Below are 27,297 nucleotides of genomic sequence, written 5' to 3' on the forward strand. Positions count from 1 at the left end.
ACAAAAAGAGAGCACATGTTCTTGCTCAAATTGTGATATTTATTTAATATATTTTATATCTGCAGCTCTGAAACTCTGAATTTTCATCTTGGCTGCATTTTTTTTCTTTAAAGACTCAAACCAGAGTTTGTCTTTGCCCTACGGATGAATCAGAACGACCTGACCCCATTCACTAAACATACATACATTTGTATGCAAATTCACACTCTTACACACATGCTTCATATTCTTCCATCAGATCTCATATTGGTCTCATTTCCTTTCTTTTGAAATACACTTCCTGATTTGAGATGTGTTTATTGTGTGTGTTTATGTGTGTAGTGTCCGCTGTTGTCCTCGAGGGCACAGCATGCAACTGAACTCAATCAAAGACCAACACGCCACATGTTCTCAAGCGCATTAATGAGAGAACCCAAGAAGCGTTTACAATCGCATACGACGGCTCAAAAACAACCCCAAAACACGTGTTTGCGAGTTAATTATTTGTTTCCACCTCCAAATTGGCTTTGCCTTAGCTATCCCGAGATTGTGGTTTCGTGAAAAACGGCATCCGCGTTGTCTTTGGGTGCCGTTGCGCTGTAATTGCTCTCAGATGCTCTTTGTGTTTTATTTCTGTTTACTCTCCAGTGGAAACAGAAGTTATGACAGGAATCAAAGAACGCGGCACGCTTTTGTGTTATTGCGGCATTAAACCAGCGATGCTGCATACTTGTACCACATGTTTTCAACCAGGTTCTTGTCTTTTCGCCGCTTAAATGTTTTCTCGAGTGCACAAGAAAGAGCGCTGCTTTCATACAGGATTGTGGCAAAACATTGATGAATGAGATGTAGTCTCAGATGTTTACGGCGTCTCGTATAAAAGGCAGCTGAGCACACATGAACGCATATGTCTGCCATCTGCAGGGTTTGTGTTTGTATAAGATAATCTTATTAAAGAGGTGGTCATGTGATAATTGAAGAGCACTTGAGTGGTTTGAGACAGAAAGCGGACTGTGGTCTGCAGTCGCAGGAACTTCAGCCCTGCTGTAATGTCACGCTCCACTTGCGCATCAGGCTGGGATTTCAGAGTTATCTTTACTTAAATTCTGTTTAAATTGGCCCAAACGCACCGGCCTCAGGTTCGCAGGGACGTCCGCTGTGATTTACGCACCACTTGAACTGGGTTTTTTTTTTGCACTAAATGTGAACTTTTGTCTTGAGTTGTTTACTGTTGAAAGCTCAGCTGTGTTTGGAGTGAATCTCTTTTACTGATACTCTCTTATTGTTTCCTAAAGCTTTTACGGTGAAACTTTACCTGAGTTCAAAAGTGCAGCTTATATGTCTGTTTTTAGTCACTTTTATTTGAATTCCGATTTGTATGGTACAATACCGTTCAAAAGTTTGGGGTCAGTAAGATCTAATTAATGCTTTTATTCAGCAAGGATGCATTAAATTGATCAGAAGTGACAATAAAGACATTTATAATATCAGAAAAAGATTTTTATTTCAAATAAATGCTTCTCTTTTGAACCTTCTTTTCATCAAAAAATCTTGAAAAAGTCATGGTTTTCATAAAAATATTATTTTCGACATTTATAATAATATGAAATGTTTCTTGAACAGCAAATCAGCATATTTGAATGATTTCTGAAGGATCATGAGACACTGAGGACTGGAGTAAATTCAGCTTTGATCACAGGAATAAATTACATTTTACAGTATATCCAAATGCAAAACATTTATTTTAAATTGTAATGATATTTCACAGTGTTACTGTTTTTACTGCATTTTGAGCAAGAGATGTCTTTAAAAAAAAAAAAAATAATCTGCTGACCCTTTGAATTTTAAACGGTAGTGTATGTTGAAACTGCATCAGCAAAGTTCAGGATTGCCTTACTTCGTAAAAATGAGATTCTAAATTAAAATATCATTCATTTGAGGTATTTTGTTATTTATATTTAAAAGAGCAATCAATTCATGGCATATGTATAACAATAAGATAAATATGGCTTGTTGTTTTCTTCATTATCTGTGTGGTTTCAGCTGTCGGATGGAGGAAAGGCTGCTAAAGCAGGAGTGGCTGTGGGAGATCTGGTCCTGTCCATCGACGGCATCAGCACTGACGGCATGAACCACCTCGAGGCTCAGAATAAGATCAAATCCAGCTCAGGCAAACTCAACCTCTCCTTACAGAAGTAAGAATATGCATGCACTGCCTTGGTAATGGGCAAAAAATTTGATTTATTATGCTAAAAATGACAAATACATTTCGTACACGATATAGGAAATAGTACTGTCCAGTCTTCAAGTATGTGTTCTGGATAGTACAAACATGCACTGCAGTGTGTATACTGTGCACATTATGCAAATTGAATACACAGAATACACAAACAAGCTTAACCAAATGTACAGTATACAGCAATTTGTGGAATACTGTATCCCACAATGACCTTGATGTCAAATAATGAGTCATTCAGAAGTGAGCAATTAATATATTAAGGTTTCATCATGTCAGTGTGATGGACTAACAAGGAAGTAATATTAGCGGGGTTTTTTATTTATGTGGCGTTTGTTAATTCATTTATTTTTAATTAATTCATATTTATTTATTTATTTAGTAATTTTATTCTCAAGGTGATATGTGAATGCCACTCATTGAATTAAACATACAGCTTGAGATCATGCGACAACAAATGTTTTTTTATTTTTTTTTAATTTCTGAAAAGTAGTAAGAAAGTAGCCACTGACCAAAAGAGCTGTGAAGATCCAAGCATGACAAAAATGGCCATGAATGTAATATTCCAAGACATATGCTAATTTTATTTGAGAAACAAAATGAAATCGGAATGTTACTGTGATGTAATCTTACCTTCACACAAATTTAAGAAGCCATTTTGTTTGTTTATATAATGCATTGCTTATCTTTTGTTAGTTTATTTATTATAATTTGATGAATAAGGGAAGTCTCAGAAGTAATGAAGCTAAAACAATCAAACTGCACAAGCTCAACAGATGATTACAATTCTTTTGCGTAAGCACTCACATTCAATCTGTAGTATGTGCAGAGAACTAGTGGAGCACAGTTGTCCAGATTTTGACTGGTTCTCTGTGTGTTTGAGAGCAGAATAAGTGTGTTTTGTTTGCATGACGTGTGTGACAGCTTCCTGTTACCCTGTTTGGTCCACTAATGGAAAGTTTTGTCTCACTGTCAAGCTATGGGAATCACACACGCACATGCTGGCACGTAAGAGACTCGGTTTGCTCAGCGGTGACAGATAAACACTCACGCATTGGTCTGGTGGAAATGAAAACATCAAGAGAGAGACTGGCACTGACGGACAGATGCATGAGCCATGTCAAACACGACAATTATGAGAGAAAATAGTGTTGTTGTTTTCAAGAGAGATATGCAAAGAATCCTTTTTTTGGAGATACGTTTAAAAATATTTCTGTCAGAACCACTATCGTCAAATTGATAGACAATTAACATACAGTTTGGATTTGGTGGTATGGTTTTGTTCTGGGCAAAAAGTCCCTGCCCATCTATGCAGTCTGTCATGAATGAGCAGGGAGAGCAGCAATAATACCCCCCCACGAGTAAACAGAACAGAACAAAGCAGATATCATTAATGTACTTAATGATATTTAAGTGCAACATATTATTCAGGATAAAAGCAGTCTGATTCAACGAGTGTTACCGTAATTTTCTTGGGGAAGTCCACCCTAGGGGGGCGTTCTTGAGTAGCGGACTCTTGGGGGTGCTCTGGAAGCGCGGATCTGGATGGGACCAGCGGAGACGTAGGAGTGCTGGACGGGACCAGCGGAGATGTTGGAGGGCTCTTGTGAGAAGCAGGCACTGGCGGGCACTTGAGATTCCCTGGCGGTCTTGCCATACTCTCAGACAGCGGGCTTGCGTTGGCGGCGAACGGCGGCGTAAATTTCCCCGTGAACGGCGGGTTTGGGAGAGCCATGGATGGCGGCTGGCTTTCGTTAGTTTCCCTGAAAATCGGTGGGCTTGGGAGAGCCGCTGGTGGCGGCTGGTAAAGGGGATCCGCGGCCGGCAGGCTAATTCCGGCTCGGGCCCGGACACTTCCCAGACACCGGAAAATAGCCTCTCTCCGACACAGTCCCGTGGTGTCTGGGAGGTCCATGGGATGGTGGAGATTGGCTCCGAGCCGGAAAAGATGGATTATGCCCGCGTCATCCAGCGGCATCCTCCTGGCGAGTTGACAGAACTCTGCTGCATACTAGTAGAAAGGGAGACCACGCTGCATGAGGGCAAGGAGGCAGGCGGCGGACTCCATAGTTTCCATTTAGGTCTGAGCTTCTGTTACCGGTTGTGGTTGTAGACAAAAGGGCTTGACGACGAAGGAGTAATGAAACAGAATTCTTTTTAATACGCTTCAACACACTTATTCCATTTAACAACATTAAGCTCAGACAAGGACTAAAGAAAACAAGGACTTATAAAGGAAAAGGAACAAAGGAGCAAACAAGATAATAAATGCAAATCAGGTGGGGATAATAAACGATGATTAACTAATGACAAAGACCGGAACAAAACCAAATAAGGGTAAACAGGAAACTAGAAGGGACAAACACGTAACCATGAGGAATATCAGAAAACCAAGCCCTGACTGTGGCAAAAGGAGGAGTTGGGGATGGAGGAGGGTAATTTGCTCCTGAGCAAGTGAAAAAACTGCTGAATAATACTGAATAGAGAATGCCATGATAGGTGTCGTATTCCTATTGGTAGATGTGATCAGCTGAGAGTCAGCAGATGCAAGCTTGACTCACGTGACCTGCTAGAACTAATGCTATTCGCTTAATTTAGGCCTAAATTTAAGGTTTATGTATTTGAATGGCATATAAAAAACCATGTTCATACTTTGTGTAATTTTGAAACAATTAACAGATTTATACTGATTTGAGGCAGTTTAAATAAATGAATTTTAAAAGTATAATTATTTACATAGACCAACGCAGATGCAAATAGCTAATAATAAACTGTCATGATTTTTTTGAGTGCAGAAATCTTACCATTTTCTTACATATTTCATTAAAGGGGTCATATGACGTTGCTAAAAATAACATTATTTTGTGTATTTGGTGTAATGCAATGTTTACGCGGTTTAAGGTTCAAAAAACACATTATTTTCCACATACCGTAAATTATTGTTGCTCCTCTGCCTTTCTGAAATGCTTCGATTTTTACAAAGCTCATCGTTCTGAAAAGCACGGTGTGCTCTGATTGGCCAGCTATCCGGTGCGTTGTGATTGGCCGAATACCTCAAGCGTGTGACGGAAATGTTACCATATTTGGAAACACACAGCCATGGAAACAATAATACAGCGAGAATAAAAGTTATGCCTTCTTTCATTGCGTATACATTTGGGCAGTGTTATGCAAATCATCCCACACAGTGACGTAGACATGTGGGGGCGTGTTTGAATGAGCCGTTTTAGGAAGGCATGGACAAGTCTTAACTTTTATAAAGAATATCTCATTGGTTTTGAGACACTGGTCTTTGCAACTTTATGGATCTCATGAACGAACAGCTTCTAACACTCCAAAGACAAAGGAAAACTTGAAATAGCATCATATGACCCCTTTAATGTATGACTGACATGTGAATTACATAAAGTTTATTAGTTTATTTATATTAAAACTATGTAATCCAAATAAATGGAAATGTATTATTTATTTATTTATTTTGTATGCAATTCAAACACATAAATCTTATATTTAGGTCTAATGTTGTTTTTTTGAGACAGTTGACTTCTCACCCATATTCAGGTTGACACTGTGTGCAGAGTTGTTTTGATATGTAGTGATGGTAAACTAATCACCTTCTCTAATTAGTATTAATAGAACTACACCAGCATCAGCACCATCTGAAACCAGCAGTGTGTGTGTGTGTGTGTGTGTGTGTGAAAGTTAATGACTGAAGTGTGATATGCAAACCTTCTTCATGGTTCATGCTTCTCTACGCAAGTATGTTAAAGTAAACACTTCTGTCTACATCAGCTCCATTTCGTGCATTGTGGATTTCTGAAATGTGTCAGTGCAATTCATATTGTTGCCTCTAGGGTACTACATATATTCAGGGTTATTACTAAAACTAAAACCATTAGGAAGAGAAAAAAAAACTTGGAATGAAATAAAATATTTTTTAAAAAGTCAGCTTATTGCACATTTTCATTTGGTTTTACTTGAAGTACTTAAATAATGAACTAAATATAAATAAAAATAAAAATAACACAAATATTTTTTTTTCCTGTTTTATTTTAGTTAGGATTAGCAATTTTGTTATTTTTATGATTTTTTTTATTTTGTCCATGTAGTTTATATATACAGTATGTGTATACATACATACATATATACATTTTTTTTTCAATTAATTTTAATGTTTATTTTATTTCATTTATTAAAGTAATGCTTTTTATTGTTTTTAGCGAATGATAATAACCCTGGTTGGTTATTGGTTGGCTGCATGTTGGCATGACGTCTCTTCAAACTGTTGCTCTGTTTTGACAGTAGCTGACCTGAAAGAGAAAACTTTTGTTGCATGAATTGCATTTTGAAAAATTTCAGAATACAGTGATGCATGAAATCTAGCTTGCCAAAATAGACGTGTTTGAATTTATGTACTTGTAGTAATGCAAGGAGTCAAGTTTCCCATCTTTCTCCACTGACAGCCATTCAACAACAGCAGTCATGTTCCATTGAAATTTTATTTGCAAATGTTTCATTATATTATACTTTTTTTTTGTCAGCTGCACATGCATTGATACTCTATGCTTTAGTCTGGGTTATCAGGTTATGTTGTGGTTTGGGTTTAGTTTTACCTCTTCTGGCTTATATTTTCTGTGTTATTTGTAATTACAGCAGCCTGCAGGTAATGGGTAATTTTATTCATTAAATGCTTTTGTGTGAATCGGAAACTGTCGAGAAGCAAACAAAGAAGCAAGACACTGAGAGACCAGCTATTTGTATGTTTGAGTGTGTTGAAGTGTGTGTCTGTGGGTCTTTTAGCACTAATGGAGGACGCTGGGGTTTTATTGGAGAGCTGCTGTGGAGATGCCAGACTTGGCTTCAGCTGCAGTTACGCTGGAGAGATGTGGAGTTTTACAGGCTTTCTGTTGATTCTCATAGATGACAGTAGATTACACAGAGAGAACGAGAGACTCCATGTTAATTAAAAGCACATGCAGTGAATGATTTTATTGATTTTTTTTTTTTTTGTGTTCGCTGTGAGAGAGCCAGTGTCACTGCTGTAGTTCATTCATTTACCATGAGCTCACATAGATGCTCATATCAAGTCCATTTCTAATGCTAATTTCTTTAGGTTTAAGTTATTGATTGATTTGATTTTTCATTACTTCCATTTGTTTGTTTATTTATTTTCTTTCATTTAAGTTCATTTTTTTGTTTGTTTTTCCATGAAGTCCATTTACTTATATACTTATTTATTTACCAAATAAAGCAGTCAATTAAAGTTTTTCCATGACTTCCATTTATTTATTTTATTTCCATTAAATCCATTTATTTATTTTCCGTGAAGTCCATTTACATTTATTTACTTAATTATGTACTTATTTATTTCGTAAATAAATAAATTAAGTCTATTTATTTATTTATTTTTAATGAAGTCTAAAGTGTTAATTTCTTAAGGCTTCTTATACCAAACCATTCATAATTTGACAATTTACACATTTTCTCTAACCCTTCAAGTTAAATATCTTAATTATTTAAGCTGTTTTTGCAGCTTAATTTAAAGGGAAAAGTGGGTTCTTTTCTTGTTATAAGCTCAAAATTGTTTGATTTGTAGATAGGATGTGCAGATACATTCACTCTTTATTTTTTATATAAATATGCTTGTTGCATAATATGCATAGCACAGGTGTAATATTTGCTCTAATGACGTTAGGGACAGTATCCTGTAGGAGGAAAGCTGGACATCTAGTAATAAAACGAAATGGGAGAAATCATTGCCGTTTATTTTATTACAGACTGAGCAAGCATAATTTATAATGCTGTTGTCAGATTTGCCTGTTTTGATGTTTTTGAAGCATATTTTACAATCAGTTTTGAGATTTCGGTCTAGTAGACAGGAACTGTACTTGCTTGTAACTAGGCATATGATGGTATCAAATTTTCATGTCGCGATTAATTGCTAATGCTTTTATCACGGTATACGGTATTGTCATGAAATTTTTATTTAGTTGCAACAGGCTATAATAATATAATATAATATAATATAATAATAATAATAATATAATTTCTTATAACAAAAAGAACTAAACATTTAAATACAATAACGCAATACATTAAAAAAATTCAAGAATTATATAGATGAATAGGTAACACTTATTAGTTAACCTTAGTTAATGCATTATTATTATTAACAATGAGAAATAGCTACATTTGCTACAGACGTTAATTTTTGTTAAAGAATACAACTGTTAGTTCATGTTAGCTTGAGTTCATTAAATAACACAGTTGCAACTTTTTATTTTAACAACGAATGTTTAGAAGAATATTTCATTGGCTGTAGCCTTAATTGTAAAGTGTGACTGAACGATAGACAGTCAAAACATTTTCAAACAATATCTAGGGCATGTTGTAGTCCAGATTAAAGTGTAAAAAAGTTTGAAAATAAATAGCATATTAAGTCTAAATATTTAAGTATTTGGCGCTGTGATTAACATAATTGCTAATACAACAATCTGAACGGCTATTTATACGTTTCAGAAACAGAAAGTAGCGCAGCTGCTTTGTTTACAGGGTTTCCGGGGTAACGGCTGCATTTCTGCTGTTCCATCAGCGCCATCTGCTGTCAGAGAGTGAATGTGCTTTCATTCAGCGTTGTTCGCTGTTCATTATCGTGATATATCACATTACCAAATACCGGCACATGTCTACTTGTAACCAAGATGGCTGAAGTGAAGTGTCTTGCCTGGTTGACATGTGTATGTTTGGAGGATGTTTATATTGGCCATTCTGAGACACGACAGGCTTCTGTTTCCACATTAATGAACTAAAATGAGTTTATATACACTGAAATAACAATGAAAGTACTTTAGGGAAAAATAATTGTGAAATCGCAGTGTTGTTTTTTTGCCCTTGAACGGCCTCTCTCGACAGCTTGAATCACGTAAACTAAGCTAAACAACAAATCATGTCAGCTTTACGAAAACCTGTAATTCTTTATTCCCTTTTTGCGTGTGTTCTTGATTGTACGCATGTGTTGTTTATGCATCTGTCTGTTTTTGTGTTACGGTTCAGGTTTGACGTTTGTTAGGCCCCATCCAAACACACAAATGAACCTCGCTGGTTCTGAACGCTTAAACACACAGACGGGTGCCAGATCCTCATCAGAGCGCAGATTAATCTGACCACACAACTTCCTAAGCACAGAAGACGTCAAACATAGCATCAGATTCAACCATTCACAGCAGGGTTGAATGCAGGTTACTTGATTAGATGGGTTTGCGGGAGGTGTTTTTCTGACCGACTGGAGGAAATGTTTAGCTTGATTTGATTAAACCAGCTAACCACTTTTGAGTAACCTCAGGATCATAACAACCGCTGACATGAGTTCACCTCCCCAGAGAGAGACAAAAAAGAGCTTATTTATGCTTATTATTTATTGTGACTGGCTTTACTTTTTTACTTTCTGCTTTCATGTCTGTAACTTTTTACATTTTTAATATAATTTTCCCAGAATCATCTGATACAAATTAAAGATGACCGGTGATACTAAATTAGATAAAGGATCTTCTGCGAAATCTGGATTTTATGAAAAATTTTTATGAAAAATATATCAAAATAAAGTGAGTTTTTTGCTTAAAGAACAAGGGAAATAATATAGATTCTAAGTGAAAATATAAAAATCCTAGAAAATTTAAAATCAACTATCACTCAGAGATTGCTAGTAAATTTTAGGAACAATTACATAGAACCAGCATGTAACACATTCAATTAAAGGTGAAATTTTGAAGTAGAAAAACTGAAATAATATTTTCTTGTAAAATGTACTCCAATAACATTTGGTTTATTTATAAGTTGGAAAAGCTCTTTTTTTTTTTTTTTTTTTACAGTGTGGTAAGGTGTAAACTTCTTTAATTTGTATTAGGTGAATCTGGGGAAATTATCTGAAAATTGAAATAAATAGCACAAGAAAAATAAAAACGTTTATGCATTTATTTTCATAATAATCAGCACTGACAGTAATGGATGAATGAAGCCGTAATAATACTGTACATTTATTTTAGCATTATTATTAATATTGTTCAAGTTCCTGTTAAGAGTCGACTTTCTCACCAGATGAACTTAATTTCGACTCTCTCTGAATTTGGACTGTTAACACTCTTTTGTCCCAAATGTCTGAAACATTACTCTGAAAGAAAAACAGTTTGGACATTTGGACTCGGATGCAGAGAGAACATAAATGTTTCTCTTTAATTCATCTATTCTAACTGATATTTCATTAGCTAAACTTTTAAACAATAAGAACGGAGAGAGACAGAGCCAGCAAAAGGTGCCAGAGCTAGAGACCGGCTTGGGTTTTAATATGTACTGTATTTTGAATTTTAATGTGACCCATTTTCTGTGTGCACATTCAGAGTGGACTATTAGCTTACTGTGCAGTACACTGTATAGTCTATACTATATTTAAAAAAATAAGTGAAACACATTAATCACACTTAAAACAGTAGTATGCTATTATAGTCACATGGCCTTATTTGCATGTTTAATTTGGTGAGTGTCATCAAGTTATCATCTTGTAAATAAAAGGTTATTTTGAAGTTTTAATCCAATTTTGTATAAAAATGTCTTGCATTTACATTTGAGTCGAGGAAGGAGATAAATAAACTTGGAAATGCTGGAAATGAAAGGTCAGGTTGAGTACATTGCATTGTGGGATGCAGTTTTTTACTTGGTTGTATGTTTTTCTTCCTCTTTATTTTGTGTCTTGTTTTCTAGTATAAGTTTCTAAACATTCTTAATTCAAGATGAATTTACTTAAAGTGAAATGACTTAAGATTCTGAGATGAAAAATGTGTCAAAATGAAGTAAGTTTATGAAAGAAACTGGGTCAGAATAATAAACTTAATTCAAAAACTTAATAAAAATAACTTAAGGAAGAACAAGATCATTTTTCTTATCCCACAGATTTTTTCCCTGTTCTTTAAGCATAAACTCACTTTATTTTCATACATTTTTCAGAAAAAAGTCTTAACCCTTTTGTTGTGCTGAAAAAATCATTTACCTAATTTACCTAGTATTGTAAAAAAAAAAAAAAAAACAAGAAATTTGTAAGCAATTTTTTGTAGGCTGACCATTTTTTAACCAGGAACACTGCAATTGCAACAAGGTGGGAAAAATCCTTAAAAGGTACAGAACACTCTCAGAAATAAAGGTACAAAAGCTGTCACTGGGGTGGTACCTTTTCAAAAGGTACACTTTTGTACCTATTAGGTTCTAATATGCACACTTTAAGTACTAATATGTACCTTTAAGGTACCAAAATGAACTCTTTAGGTACAAACATGTGCGTTTTGAAAAGGTACCACCCCAGTGACAGCTATTGTACCTTTATTTCTGAGAGTGAAGTTACCCTGTGTGAGTAAAATCAGTAAGTTTTAGTCCAATGCGATAACATTGGGGAAAAGAAAATCATGGTCAAAATGACCTGAACATACCATGAGGGTTAAACAAAGTAAATGTATCTTGATTTAAGAATTTTAGATATTTGTAATGGAAAACAATCAAAATACCAAGTAAGAAATCATGTTTTTGCAGTGTACTGCTCATTTTGGATAATTCATGTGCATGCTGTACTGACCTTTTAGCAACCATTGCACGGACGACTGTGCAATCTGCAATTCCTTGTAACAAGAAATCACACAGGTTTACTCTTAAAATCGGACAGTATCAGGGTTACAGGTCTTTTTTATGAACCAAGTAATGGGAACAAGAAAGAGAATGTGAATCAATCAGGTCTTTTAGCTGTTGCAAAACCTGCATTTCTCCTCTGTTCTGGACTGTGTAGGATGGTTAGTTTGCCCTCACATGAACATGATTTTTTTTTTTTTTCTCATGACTGCTCTCAAAGCATTAAATTACTCTGTAAACCTCCTGCACTTTTATCTCTAAACTCTCTCTCTGTGTATTCTAAGCTCTGAACTGTCTAAAAGTGTAAGCTGAAGCCTGTTTCACCAGAACAACACACACTGTCCTGCACTTCAGCACATCCCTGAATGTGTGTGTCGGCGTTCACAGGATATCACAGCTGGATAAAATCCCATTTTCCATTAGCGAGATACAGCAGGATAAAAATCAACATTTGGAAGAGAGTTCAAAGCGTAATGAAATTTCCACCCTCAGATTATTCTGATCAACAGAAATTGTAAAATTTTAATGGTTTCGAACTTGAAAAGAAAATAATAATGACCCTCCTTCATGTCCTTTTGCTCTCTTGATTAATTACTGATATTGTAATTTCTGATTTCAACATAGCATCTTAAAGGAATAGTTCACCCAGAAATCAATATTCTTTCATTATCTGCATACCCTCATGTCGTATTATTTTCTTCTGTGGTCTAGAAGGAGATATAATGCCAAAATTGCTCTTTTCCATGCACTGTTAGTAGGTCCAAAATGACAAAATAGAAAAAAGTATACATGATGGCAGAATATTTATTTTTGGTTGAACTGTCACTTTAAAGCTGATGTGAGTCTGCAATTTCAAAACACTGTATGTATGATACTTTGAAAAATATTCTTGATGTTTCATTATAGTTTTCAGATCAGTCTACTGGTTTCTGGGTTGTTTAAAGAAATGGTGCATAGAGGGTTGTTACCAGTACCGTTTAAAGTTCTAGTTTTCTAGTTCTGTAGAAAACCATTTCTAGTTGTAATTGCAGCCTTAATTTTTAGGAGTGAAGTTAAGGCCATTTTTTGAGCCCATACACTCTTACATTTACTCTTTATTGGCATTGATGGTTCTGTCAAGATCCTTTAACATCCAATGAACCTTTCCATTCCATTCGTGATTCTTTTTAGCAAAATAATCATGATTAACCATTTAATCTTGATTATTTCCCTCCAAAAATATAATCATAATTATTAATCATGATTATTGCCGTTAAATTTTTTTCTTCATTTCATCACAGCTTTTGCACTTTCTCATAAGCACACAGAGAACGTCAACTCTCAAAAAAAAAAAAAATGTCCAACTGATATGTTTGCCGGTGTTTTCAGCTCATCAGCGCTTTTTCCGTATTGTAGAGAGTGTGCAGGCGCATGGTTGCCAAGTAAAACGAGTCTCTGAATGGTGGATTTAAATTTTTAAAAAATATTCTTGAAATCTGGCAACCACAACCATGAAAGCTTGTGGAGGCTTGTTCATTTGTTAAAATGAAAAGTTTTCAGGATAAATAACCAGCAGGCAAATAAATGCTTAATAAATCGAGAGAAATCGTGATCGTGAATTGTGAATTAAAATACGATTTATCGTGCAGCCCAACGTCAACATATGACTTGTCTGGGAAGCAGGAGTCTTATTTTGCTCTCCATTATCTCACTGCTGTCTTATTGAGAGAACGCAGATGTGATATTTTGTTCCTGCGGCTTGTTTTTGGCGTTTTTCTCACCCAGACACAAATGTTCATTCACACACTGGAGCAGAACAGGAAAGTGGAGTTTGAAAGCATTTTAGTTATTAATGAAAGGAAATCAGCGAGTCGTGCGTCAGCCTGCAGTCTCATGGTGTGACATATAAATGAGACGTCAAACAGATGCTCTGAGAGAGTATCGTAGGGCAGATGTACATCTTACACCTTTGTGCTACAGATGTAAACGTGTAGAAATGTAAGTGATCAGACTTATAATATTCACATAGTGGATAATAGTAGTAAAAATCCCACAGACTTGCACTAAAGGAGAAACTTGTGCCTGGATCCACAGACCAGAATATCACAGAAACTTCACAGTGGACTAGTAAGAATCCAAAGCCAAAGCTCTGAGAACATTCCCTGTTTGCTGGGATTGTGTATGTTTCTGTCTAAACATGAACGAACACACACACACACACACACACACACACGCACAGAGCTGTTCATTTGAGTGTAGTAAAATGGTCTAAGGAGTTTAAGAATGTAAGAATGACCTTCTTTGTTTATCTAAATACTATTAACTTAATAAACAGTTCCACATGTAATTTAAGACTTACTCTCATTGCAGGGTTATTGCATGTGCTGGTATTTTTGTCATTATGTGTGTGTGTGTGTGTGTGTATATTCTCTCTCTCTTTCTTTGTCATTATAATACTGTAGAATGACAGAATGTTCTAAGAATCTGAGTGATGCTGATGCAGTTAATTTTTATTGTTTTTTGACATCATTTCTCTGATAGGTTAAAGTATAAATAATTATCCACAAATTATCTCTAAATATGGTGTGTGTTAATTATTTTTTAAGTTATATTTATGGGCTTTTTATGCATTTATTGTGAGAGGACAGTGGGGAGCTGACAGGAAAGCATTAGGTGGAGAGAAGGGAGCGGGATCGACAAAGGATCTCGAGGCGGGAATCGAACTCGAGTCGCTGCGAGCACAGTTGCGATAAATTGTTAATTTAAATAATTTCTGCCAGTTACACTACTGTTCAAAAGTTCGGAGTAATTACGATTTTTATATTTTAAAAAGTCTCTTCTGCATACAAGGCTGCATTTATTTGATCAAAAATACAGTAGTAACAATAATAATGTGATATATTGAATATATTTTAAAATGTAATTTATTTCTCATTACTCCAGTCTTCAGTGTCACACGATCCTGCAGAAATCACTATAATATGCTGATTTGCTGCTCAAGAAAAATTTCTGATTTTTATCTTTGAAAAGTTGCCCTGCTTCATATTTTTGTGGAAACATTTGTGTCAGAGATTCTTTGAAGAATAGAAAGTTCAAAAGAACAGACTTGACTTGAAATAGGAATTTCTTTTGTAACATTATAAATGTCTTTACTGTCACTTTTGATCAATTTAATGCATTGTTGCTGTATAAAAGTGTTAATTTCTTAAAAAAAAAATCTTACTGACCCCAAACTTTTGAACAGTAGTGTACATCAAAGCTGGTTTGTGGTGTTTTAGTCTGTGGCATTATTTTTTACATCTATGTACATGGTTAACAACAGCTATTTAAATATCTGGATTTCATTTGACTTGCTTATTTCATTCCATGCAAGAAACTGGCTCCTTAAAACAGTCTAATTGTTGATTTTTTTCGACTTTTTCTAGGAAGGATATTTAAAGACTGTATGTCAAATTTGACTGAATACCACTGGGAAATCAGTGAATTTAATAAAAATGATTCAGTTAACAAAATTAAATGACTAGTTTCTCTCTCTCTCTGGCGTTCTGCTGGTCTTCTGAGTCCTGTGGATCTATATCGAGTGATACCGGGAACAGAGTGTTCATAACTGTAGAGTGAGAGCGCTCATGTTCATCTGACTGGATTAACAGTGCTAAACCCAGCCCGGCCCGCTGGATCTCACTCTAAAGACCTCCGCGGAGGGATACACAGCCTTCTCATGAACTCACGATGGTCACGTGTGTGTGAAATACTTACATCTCCTGTTATATAACACTCTCATCTACACTCTTCAAGATCTGTGTGGCTGTATTAGGAACAAAATTGTACCCAGAAGCTAAATTGGATAAAACCTCCCTTTGGGAACATCTTTAAAGGTCAAAATGATTCATAAATAAATAAATTTAAAAAAAACTTAGAGATGGATGAGATTGTTCTAGAAGGTCTTGAGTTCAGATTCTCAGAGAAGGTAACTAATACTCAAGCCCTCTGCCAGCCTCACATACACATGCACATACACACCAACAGTATCGCTTACTGTCAAAGCATAGTTTGAGTTTAATAACACACCATGTCATACACTACCAGTCAGAAGTTTGGAATTATTAAGAGTTTTAAAAAAGAAGTCTCTTCTACTCACCAAGGCTGCATTTATTTGATCACAAAAGAAAAATCAGTAATATGAAATATTATTGCAACTTAAAATAACTCTTTTCTGTTTGAATGTATTTTAAAATGTAATTTATTCCTGATCCAAAGCTGAATTTTCAGCATCATTACTTCAGTCTCCAGTGTCACACGATCCTTCAGAAGCCATTCTAATATGCTGATTTGCTTCTCAGTAAACATTAATGATTAATAATGTTGTGCTGTTCATATTTTCATACAGTAAAGGCATTTAAAATGTTACAAAATACTTCTGTTTCAAAGTAATGTTGTTCTTTTGAATATTCTATTCATTGAAGAATCCTGAAATGAATGTCACAGTTTCCACAAAAATATTAAGCGGTTTTATTAACTCTTTTCGTAATTGATCATAATAATAAGAACCATTGTTAATAACTGAGCAGCAAATCATCAAATTAGAATCATTTCTGAATGATCATTTGACACTGAAGACTGGAGAAATGATGCTGAAAACTCATCTTTGTATCACGTTGAAAACTCTCTGTATCACTTTGTATCATATTCAAATAGAAAATACTTATTTAACATTTTTAATAATGTTTCATATTATTATTGTTTTTTACTGTATTTTACCTAGTGAGTATAAAAGACTTGTACTCAGTAAAATCATGATTATTCCAAATTTTTGACCACCAGTGTACTAGTTTAAAACCAAACCTTGCCTGGTTTCTTTAGGATACAAACCTTATTCTGTTCTCCCCTGCAGGCGGAACGAATTCAGAACCACTCTACAAACTTCCATGCGGTTGTTCCGTGTCATTATGAATACAGGCCTGTGATTTTACAGCAAACCACAGTTAGATGCTCCCTATGTATTGCCACTGCCAGCTCTAGATGTGGTTACAGCAGATTCATTAATGTTTTTGTCCATTGTTTGTGTTCCAACAGAGCTTCCAGTCTTCCAAAACCAGATGTGGCACCAAAGGTATGAGATTTATACACACATACACAGCCAGCCAGAGTGCACAACTGGAGTATTGTGTATATGTCATTATTCCCCTCTGAGACAGACACACAGCTCTATATGTATGCATGAGTTTTAGTTTTGCATGTTTGTAGCAAACAGAAGTGTGCTTGCTGCGTTCAGTTATCTGTCTTGAATTGCTAAAAGTCACATGCTGTCATTTAGGTTGTGTTCAGAATAGAATACTAGAACAATGCATAATGAACATTTAATATTGTATACTAATATTGTATACTCCCTGTATTGTATACTACAAAATTACAGAAACTAAAATTAAAATGAAAACAAAAGTAAAAACTAATTCACAATACTTAAAAAAAAAAAATCCATAATAGTATCTCAGTGATACATAAATAACATTAATTTGAGTCAGTTAAAATGGTGAAATCATCTGTTGCTTCATGTGAGCAAAAAACTTCTGAAAAGGAATACATTTTTGTTGTATTCAAAATCAAGACGCTGTCAATGAGATCAGGGCTTTGAAAGTCATATGACAAAAATATTTATCATAGCATAATCCGTTCTGTTTTGCATACTTTTTTCTAAAATAATATATACTTTATTTAGTAAGTAGTCAGCTATCCATTCTGAACATACTGCCACATTATTTAGGCCTCCAGTGGTGTAGCTTCTGTTGTATAACCCATTTGTTGTTGTCTGTTGATTTTGTTGAATTGCTGTGTCGTTTTGTTTGAGTCCTGCATGTGCTTTCCTCCGTGTTTAGGATGATTCTGTGGAAATCATCAAACCCGTTCCCATGACAACCTCCATTCCATCTTCCTCTGACATCACAAACTCCACCCACATCACTTCATCCTCCAATAGGAGCGCTCGTCCGTTTGGAGGGGCGGGGTCACCACACATAGCCTGCATTCCATCTGCCGCGTCTGCTTTTGCACCCGCCTCCTCGGCTCAAAACCCTAATCCACAGGCTCCGCCCACTCCTACTGATGATTCACCCAATCATCTACCGGCGGTGCCCCGCCCTTCAGTGTATAACACACCCATCAATCTCTACTCCAATGAGAATGCCTGTGAGGTTGCCATGGGCCAGAGGCGGGGCCTGCTGGAAAGCCAGGGTGAAAGCTCTCAGCTGAATGGGTAAGATTTTGATTGACACGTCAATGCCCCACCCACCCTATAAACATACAGCTCAACTCAAAAAGTGACAACTGCTTTTTCAGTGGCCTGGGTTCTGGAAGCATATTTCCAGTTTGTTTTCTGCATAGACGTTTCAGAAAATATCTTTAAAAATGTTTTCAGAAAATATCTTTAAAAATGTTTTCAGAAAATATTTTCAAAAATGCAAGAGACAGAGACAAGGCTGTGCACTTACAGTATAAGGGAATTAATAAACTACTCATCCAATAAAACTTTGTAAATGATGTAAACAATTCAGTAAACAATTCAGTTGGTGCTTTTGTGGCTTCCCTGCTGAAAAAGGCATCTTAAACCAGTATAAGCAGTTTGATGGTTTTAGGGAGAATTTGGGCATTTTTGAGCGGGTCAGTTTTTCTAAACAAGCTGAATATCAGTTATTATACTTAAATAACACAAAAACCATAGAAAATAGTTTTGTTGCTTGAAATAAAATACATTTTAACTGAAATAAAATAAAACAAAACAAAACATATTTTATTTCTGCTGGTTGCCAAGGATTAATTTCTCATTTTCATTTCCTTTAACTTGATGTACTAACATAACTAAAACTAAAATGGATTAAAAAAAAAACTAAAAGTAATGAGAATGACACAACACAATTACTAAAACTTTATACTAATATATCACTGTTCAGAACAAGTTAAAACGTCTCGGGTTACTTACGTAACCCATGTTCTCTGAGTAGGGAACGAGACGCTGCGTAGCTTTACGCAGTGGGAACACCCCAGGTGTGACGATTGTCTGAAGCCCTTATAGAATCACGCCAATTCATTGGCTGATGACGCGAGATACCGCCCCTATGTCATACGTGATTGACATAGACCATAGATCTTATCCTCAGATTTTCCTGTTGAAGAAGCAGGTCGACAGCAAGAGGAGCTTGGCAGCGAATGCAGCGTCTCGTTCCCTACTTGGAGAACATGGGTTACGTAAGTAACCCGAGACGTTCCCTTTCATAGGTTCACTCTACGCTGCGTAGCTTTACGCAGTGGGAACGATATACCACACATGCCAAGCTAATGCGCTGCCAGATCTGGCCCACAGCTGGCTCAAACAGAAAGAACCTGGGAAACAGGAGCTGTATTCACATCAAGGTTATAGAACCTCACAAAAGTATGGGGAGAGGACCAACCTGCCGCCATACAAATGTCCTCCAGGGGTACCCCTCTAAACAAAGCTTGGGAGGAGGCCACCCCTCTGGTGGAATGAGCTCTGATGTCTAGAGGTGAAGGCAGACTGCGCACCTCATAGGCCAACGAAATAGCATTCCTAACCCATATTGTGTGTTTAGACGCTGCTAGCTCTTTGTGGCCTACACCAAAACACACCAAGAGCTGTAGGGACTGACTCCACTGGCTGGAACGGTCCACATACATTTTCAGGGCTCTAACAGGGCAGAGTAGATGAAGATCATCGCCCTCACTCGAAGAGGAGGGAGAGAAAGCCTGCAGCGCTACCGCCTGTGAATGAAAAGACGTAGAGAGAACTTTGGGGACATAACCAAGCCTAGGTCTTAAAAATGCCTTGACCAGACCAGGAGCAAACTCCGTGCAGGACTCACTGACAGACAGAGCCTGCAGATCTCCCACACGCTTAAACGAGGCCAACGCCAGCAAAAGAGTAACCTTTAGCGTCAGAATCCTCTCGGGAGCTGACTCTAGGGGTTCAAAAGGAGGCTCCAGCAACCCCTTCAGGACAACAGAAAGGTCCCAAGAAGGGAAACTAGGAGGACGAACGGGCCTCAAGCGCTTAACCCTCTGGGGTCTGAGGGTGTTTTGGGGCCCTGGAGAAGTTTTGACATGCCCTGACATTTGTGTTTTTTTCAGTTGCTTATAAACATTGTAATGGCTAAAGTCTAAAAATTCAGCACAAACTGGGCTACAATAATATGTTTTTGAGAAAACAACGTTTATGCGTGGTTAGAAAAAAACTACAATTTTAAAGTAACTGAAATAAGGTCATAAAACACATACACAACATTTGTTCACAAGACTTTTGAGAACTGGATCTTGTAGCCTAGAATATTCGCTTCAAAATCATCTGAAAATAATCTAACCCACTCATTCAGAGAAAACAATATATTGATTTAAGTTTTCGAAGTCACTTTTTGAGCGTGAACTTTCCTGGATAATGCTGTGACTCACACCTGAGAAGACAAAGGCCCGCATAATGAGCTCCATAATGAGCCATTGAGTCAGGTATGTGACTGAGAGAGAAGAGTTACAAGAAAGAATGTGAGGAAAAAAGAAATGTGTATACATATAACTATCACATAAAATAACTTGAGATTCACTTGCGAGTGCAATTAAACAGTTTATTAGGAACAAACAAACAAATAAACAACCAACAGAAGAGTCAAGACATCGTGGGTGCAATATCCAAAATATCCAAAACAGTGGCAGGAAACTGTAACCCAGGAAAACGGGAGACAGCAGAAACTGCATGAGAAAACAAAACAGAAGTGAGCAACACAATGAATGGACAAAGACAAAGCAAACATGGTGACAATACATACACCACCAGTCAAATTATTTAAACAGTAAGATTTGTAATGTTTTTTTTTTTTTTTGAAGTGTCTTCAGCTCACCAAGCCTGCATTTATTTGATCCAAAGTACAGCAAAAACAGTACATTATATTTATTATAATATATAGGCCTACATGTTGTTACTATTCAAAATAAATAAAGCACCCCCACTCCCACACTAAAATTAATAAATAAATTAGTGAGCATGTTGATAGGCTTATCAGGAGCAACTATATTATTACATTATCAATCACCAATATTGCCCACGTGATTTTATAACATAGATGCATACATGCTTTGCATGTATTATCATACAATACAAAAACAACATTTTATAACTGAGAAACTAAATTATTGTTAAGCTTATTATAAACATGTTTGAGCAGATATTTGCAAACAGAGTAGGCTACTTCACAGTAAAGATTGGTCTAAACGTTCTTAGACATTACTTTTATATCATTGTTTATAGAACATATAACTATCCTCACGTCGTGCAACATTTAAATGCAATGAAAGTTTGCCTATCATATTTCAAAATGTTGCGCTCGATTGCACACATTTTATTCTGGAGTTATAGTTTGGGATAAGTTCACCTAGTAAATGCGTTCAACTTTGTCACAACAACACATTATCGAATGCCAATAAGAAACATTACTTGGTATAAAATATCTCCTCCTCCGCCGGCTCCAGCTGCGCTCGCGTTCTGTTTGTGAGGTAAACAAAGCTTTTTCCTCTCAGCGCGTCTTCTGGCGGTAAATACAAGGCTTTTTCCTCTCAGCGCGTTTCTGAGGTAAATACAAGGCTTTTTCCTCACAGTGTGTTCTTCCAAAACTGAAAAGTATCCGAGATGAACACATTGCTGCTTTGTTTACGGTGGTGTGGGCGTTTACATGCTGCGTGTCTCGCGTGGAGATTTGTAATAACAATAGCGCGAGCAGCACGTGGGCGTGACCTAATTAGAGATAATGAGACCAGACGGAAAAACTGGACATGTCCTTGGTTTCATACGGATTGCTTTATCACAGAATATTTGTTTTCGGTAATACTTACTTCATTTAACAGTAGACATGTCAAGCTTTCTATAGATATATTTCTCATGTCTCTGTGTGAAGTATTTGCTGAGTTACAGTTCATTTTAGTGACGTGTTTCAAAAAGCAGTTTGCGGAGACGGAGAAGACGGAGAGCACACCCTGTTTGTTTTCTTTATTCTTCAAAAGCACAAAGTTTAGTTGTTATTATGAGTGTATACAAATAAAAGTAGACCCCTTACAGATTTTAATGGTGTATTGCTCTTATCTGTACGATCAAAAATGGCAGCGTGATTTAAGCTCATTTCGGCCTTATCAGGAAAATCTGCATAAGATCGGCCATACCCACAACTTCCAGATCTCTGGACGAGGGTGCCAAATTCTGCTCTGAAGCTGACACAGCAGGTCTCTCCTGACTGGAATCTCCCACGGATCACCCTCCAGAAGGGAGACCAACTCTGAGAACCACATCTGGGAAGGCCAGAACGGGGCTACAAGGAGAAGGTGGACTCCGCATGTCTTCACCCTGCACAATACTTCTGGGATGAGCTTGACCGGAGGGAATGCATACAGCGTCATGTCCGGCCAAGGGTGCGCTAGCGCATCTATCCCCAGAGAGGTAGGATGAGAGAGGGAGAACCAAAGGGGGCATTGGTTCGACTCCTGAGATGCAAAGAGGTCCACCTCTGCTGCGCCGAATCGTTCCCAAATCTGATCCACCGTACGGCGGTTCAGCATCCATTCCCCCGACCTGAGTTTCTGTCTCGATAGAAAGTCCGCAGCTAGGTTCAGGACTCCTGGGACATGGACCGCTCTCAGGGACAAAAATTTATTCTGTGCCCAAAGAAGAAGCTGGCGCGGGGTCCCGCCACACTAAGAGGGCGTGGAGACAGGTGGAGGGATGGCCAAGAGGAGCGAATACCCAGGGACTTCATCCACCAGAGGAACGGTCTCATATGAAGCAGCCCCAAGGGAAGAACCGGGGAAGCCGCTGCCATGAGGCCTAGGAGCCTGTGACAAAGGCCCACTGACACGTGACGGCCTAGCCTGAAGCGGGCCGAGCACGATTGGATGCTTTCTACTCGAGCAGGGGCCAGACGGGCCTGCATCGAGGTTGAGTCCAGACAAACCCCCAAAAATGTGGTCTGCTGGGCTGGAGTGAGTACACTCTTCTGGCCTTTCAGCCGGAGGCCAAGCGCGCGAAGTGGAGAAGGAGAGAGTCCCTGTGATGAATCACCTGCTCCCTGAAACTGGCTAAGTCATCCAGGTAGTTGAGGATCCGGATGCCCTGCAGCCTCAGCGGGGCTAGAGCTGCATCCATACACTTGGTGAACGTCCTTGGGGCCAGAGCTAGCCCAAAGGGAAGAACCTTGTATTGGTAAGCCTTTCCCCCGAAAACGAACCTGAGGAACTTCCTGTGTCTCTGAACAACCTGGATGTGGAAGCAGGCATCCTTCAAGTCGACAGTCACGAACCAGTCCCCCTCTTGGACCTGGGAAAGAATGCTCTTGAGTGTGAGCATCCTGAATTTCCCTCTGTAGAGGGAGTAATTCAGCCTGCGCAGATCTGGTATAGGACGCAAACCCCCATCCTTCTTCGGGACTAGAAAGTACGGGTCCAAAGAGGAGACTTCCTCTATTGCCCCTTTGAGCAGAAGAGAGGAGACTTCCTGCTGTAGGACAGAAGCCTCGTTGGCACTGTTCACAGCAGTAAGAAGAACCCCGTTGAAACGGGGGGTGGTTGCGAGCAAATTGGAGTGTGCAACCGAACTGGATCGTACGAAGAATCCAGGGCGACACTCCCGGCAGGTGCCTTCAGGTATGGAGGAAGGCCCGATAGAGGGAGCGGAGTGGAACATATCAGGGGGGATATCAACACGGGGTCCCCGCTCTGAACGTCCCCCCGAAGGGAGGGACATGTATCCGGCCGAAGCAGAGGAGAGCTCATAGCGTCCTCGTGCATGGAGGCATGACCTAACGAGGCCGTAAAGACAAGGGCAGGAGATACTGACGTGGGGGGAAAGCGCTGGGCGTCCCTTACCGCGTGTACAATGTCTGCAACCTGTAACAACTCTGAGGGGAGAAAATTTGAAGCGTCTCTTACCTTCAACGGTCACCAAAGAGGAAGTGGCCTGCACTCCTCGAGACGTCCCTGGTGGCGAAGATGGCGCAGTTGGTAGAGGAGAGCCTCTCAGAGATGGACAGATACGTTTTAGCGGTCCCCGCCGCAGGGGGCTTGTTTGGGCGTTTTAAATCTACCCGCTTCCGAGCTCCCCAGACCATGTATGGTGGGACCGTGCTGACTGCGTTTTAGCAGCCCTGAACTTATCGACGATGGTGTTAACCACATCGCCGAATAAGCCAGAGCTGGAGATCGGGGCGTCGAGGAGGAAAGCCTTCTCCTTTTGCCTGATCTCTGTCAGATTCAGCCACAGGCTCAGCCCCACCAAACCTGCCATACTGTGTCCAACCGCCCGCGCTGTATGCTTAGTAGCACGAAGGGCCAAGTCGGTAGCCCTGCAAAGCTCCTTAACAGCTTCAGGGGTCACACCGTCCCCCTCATCCATCTCCTTCAGCACCTCCGCTTGGTAGGCCTGAAGGATGGCCATTGTGTGGAGAGCCGCATCTGCCTGTCCCGCCACCATGTAGGACTTGCCGACCAAAGCAGAGGTGGTTCTACATGGCTTGGACGGAAGGAGAGGGCGGGACTTCCACAAGGGGGCGGAAGTCGGCGAGAGGTGCGCAGCGAGTGTGTCCTCGATCGCCGGGACTGCAGCGTACCCCTGCTCCACAGAACCAACGAGGTTGGTGAAGTCAGCGGCCGCCACATTAGTGAGGCGAGAGGAGAAAGGCTGCTTCCAAGACCTGGAAATCTTGTGATGCCGGTCAGGGAAGAAAGGCAGCTTTCTCCTCGCTGGGCGTGAGCCAGAGCCACTGAGGAAATGCTCGCCGAGCTTAGATGACTGGGACTCGCGAGGCTCGTCCGGCCAATCTAAGCTCAACTTCTCAGTGGTGCGTCCACGAGTTCAGTATAGGCCGGAGAAGCCTAAGCGTCGAGTGACGCGGCTCCAAAATCCTCGGAGTCGGAGGCCGCAGTGTATAAAATATCCTCCAACCCAAAGGAAACAGCATCCCGTGTCTCTGGGCTGGGTGCAAGACAGCCGCGAGAAAACTGGACCGGAGAATTCGTGCGGTTACGCCCAGGCGATGAGGCGAGAGCACAGCGGTCGGCACCGACTGAAGTCCATTCCACTCACCACTAGGAGAATAGCAATTCCACAGATGCGGTCGCTGAAGTGGATAATCCCAGACTAACGTCGTGAAGAAATGGGCCAGAAGGAATTTGTTTTAGTGACATAAGCTTCCAGTACACAGAGACAACAACACACAGACAATAAAAATAAGATGAGAATAAAAAAATACACATATGTAAATATAAATAGACAAAAATTACAAAATAAATTAAAAAATATATATATATTGTGTGTACAGTTATGCTATAGATGATAGAATGGAATAGAATAGAATGAGATGCAGGGATGTGCTAGGATGGAGGTGGTAACAAATAAATATAAGGTTATTGCACATTTGTATTGTATAATGTGGGGAACATTTAACTGTTCATAAGGGAGATTGCCTGGGGGAAGAAACTGTTCTTGTGCCTGGCTGTCCTGGTATTTGGGGCTCTGTAGCGCTGATGGCAGATGGCAAAAGTTCAAAAAGGGGATAACTTGGATGTGAGGGATCCAGAGTTATTTTCTGAGCCCTTTTCCTCACTCTGGATGTATACAGTTCTTGGAGGGTGGGCAGGGGAGCACCAATAATCCTTTTAGCAGTCCGAACCATTCTCTGTAGTCTTCTGATGTCTGATTTTGTAGCTGATCCAAACCAGACAGTTATTGATGTGCACAGAACAGACTCGATGACGGCTGAGTAGAACTGTTTCAGCAGATCCTGTGGCAGGTTAAACTTCCTCAGCTGTCGAAGGAAGTACGACCTTTGTTGGGCCTTTTTTACAATGGAGTCGATGTGAGTGTCCCACTTCAGGTCCTGAGAGATGATGGATCCCAGGAACTTGAATGTCTCCACTGCAGTCACAGTGCTGTCTATGATGGTGAGTGGGGAGAGTGCAGGGGAGTTTCTCCTGAAGTCCACTATCATCTCCACTGTTTTGAGCGTGTTCAGCTCCAGGTTGTTAAGACTGCACCAGACAGCCAGCTGCTCAACCTCCTGTCTGTAAGCAGACTCATCACCGTCCTGTATGAGACCGATGACTGGAGTGTCGTCTGGGAACTTCAGGAGCTTGACAGAGGGGTCTTTAGAGGTGCAGTCATTGGCGTACAGGGAGAAGAGCAGTGGGGAGAGAACGTAGCCCTGAGCGGCTGTTTGACATGAATTTCCCCAGTCTCACTAGCTGCTGCCTATCTGTCAGAAAGCTGGTGATCCACTGAGACAGATAGAGCTAGGGACAGAGAGCTGGGTTAGTTTGGGCTGGAGGAGTGTTGGAATGATGGTGTTGAAGGCCGAACTAAAGTCCACAAACAGGATCCTCACATAAGTCCCTGATTTGTCCAGATTCTGCAAGATGAAGTGCAGTCACATGTTGACTGCATCATCCACGGACCTGTTTGCTCGGTAAGCAAACTGCAGGGGGTCCAGTAAGGGTCCAGTGATGTCCTTCAGATAAGCCTGAACCAGTTTTTCGAATGACTTCATGACGACAGAAATTATTACAATTTTAATATTAGAAATTACTACAATATACCATTTTTTTGCATTTACATTAGCACGTTTGTTCTTTGTGTCTGGATGTAATAGCAATATGAGATATTTTCAGATGTCATATTGCAGTTCAAACCACAACATATGACAAAATAATCCTAATATAATTACAATATTACCCAGCACTAGACTTACTTCATGAATGTGAACTAAATTACGGCTTACAGTTTATGATTTTGAATGCATATACTATTTTTAAACAACCGCAGAACTCACTGTCAGTCTATCTTTAAATGTTCAGATGTTTTCACAAAAAATCATAGATTTTGGATGACATTTTTACTACCATGATGTCCCTCCCCACCTTTTTTGTAACATGGTTTAGTCAAAACATGCACTTCAGCTGGTTGGATTACACCATAAGTACACAAAAGGTGAGTTTTGAATACTTGGCATAATGTCATATTGAGTTATCAGAAGTCACGCCAACATTTAAACCCAACCAAAGTAGGAAGTACATCAGTCATACTTACATTTCTTTCCTTTGTAGTTTCATTTAATACATCGTTTTATAATTTATATACTATATACTTTTGAAAAAGTTGGGGGGTCTTTAGGTCACTAATATTCCGGAATTTTCTTTCATACTGGCAGCATCTCTCAGTATCTCTTTTCGCGCAGTGACGTATATGAGATTCTGTTCGTTTACAGGCGGGTGTCAGTAGCTCTGATGTTTGCGTGTATATTTAGCTCTGTGTAATGCTATCTGTTGTGTGTTTTGGTGTGTGTGTGTGTATGTAGGCTCTCCCTTATATTGTAATGTCCCAGGGGAAGCTAAGATGTATTTTGTGT

The 27,297-nt window shown here is 38.8% G+C and overlaps 1 protein-coding gene across 3 annotated transcripts in view; it reads left to right on the forward strand.

The window, feature by feature from the left end:
- The window catches only part of pdlim5a (PDZ and LIM domain 5a), a 61,935-nt gene that overhangs the window by 14,664 nt on the left and 19,974 nt on the right, over positions 1-27,297 (forward strand). For 2 of the 3 annotated variants that reach the window (XM_058775990.1, XM_058775989.1), the window contains exons 3-5: positions 2,023-2,174; positions 16,934-16,970; positions 17,734-18,110. In XM_058775990.1, coding sequence (XP_058631973.1) covers positions 2,023-2,174; positions 16,934-16,970; positions 17,734-18,110 — 566 coding nt within the window. The remainder of the gene's footprint in view (positions 1-2,022; positions 2,175-16,933; positions 16,971-17,733; positions 18,111-27,297) is intronic. The other variant, XM_058775991.1, reaches the window with a different exon arrangement.

Source organism: Onychostoma macrolepis, chromosome 05, assembly GCF_012432095.1.
Source record: "Onychostoma macrolepis isolate SWU-2019 chromosome 05, ASM1243209v1, whole genome shotgun sequence".
In the NCBI taxonomy this organism is placed as follows: domain Eukaryota; kingdom Metazoa; phylum Chordata; class Actinopteri; order Cypriniformes; family Cyprinidae; genus Onychostoma; species Onychostoma macrolepis.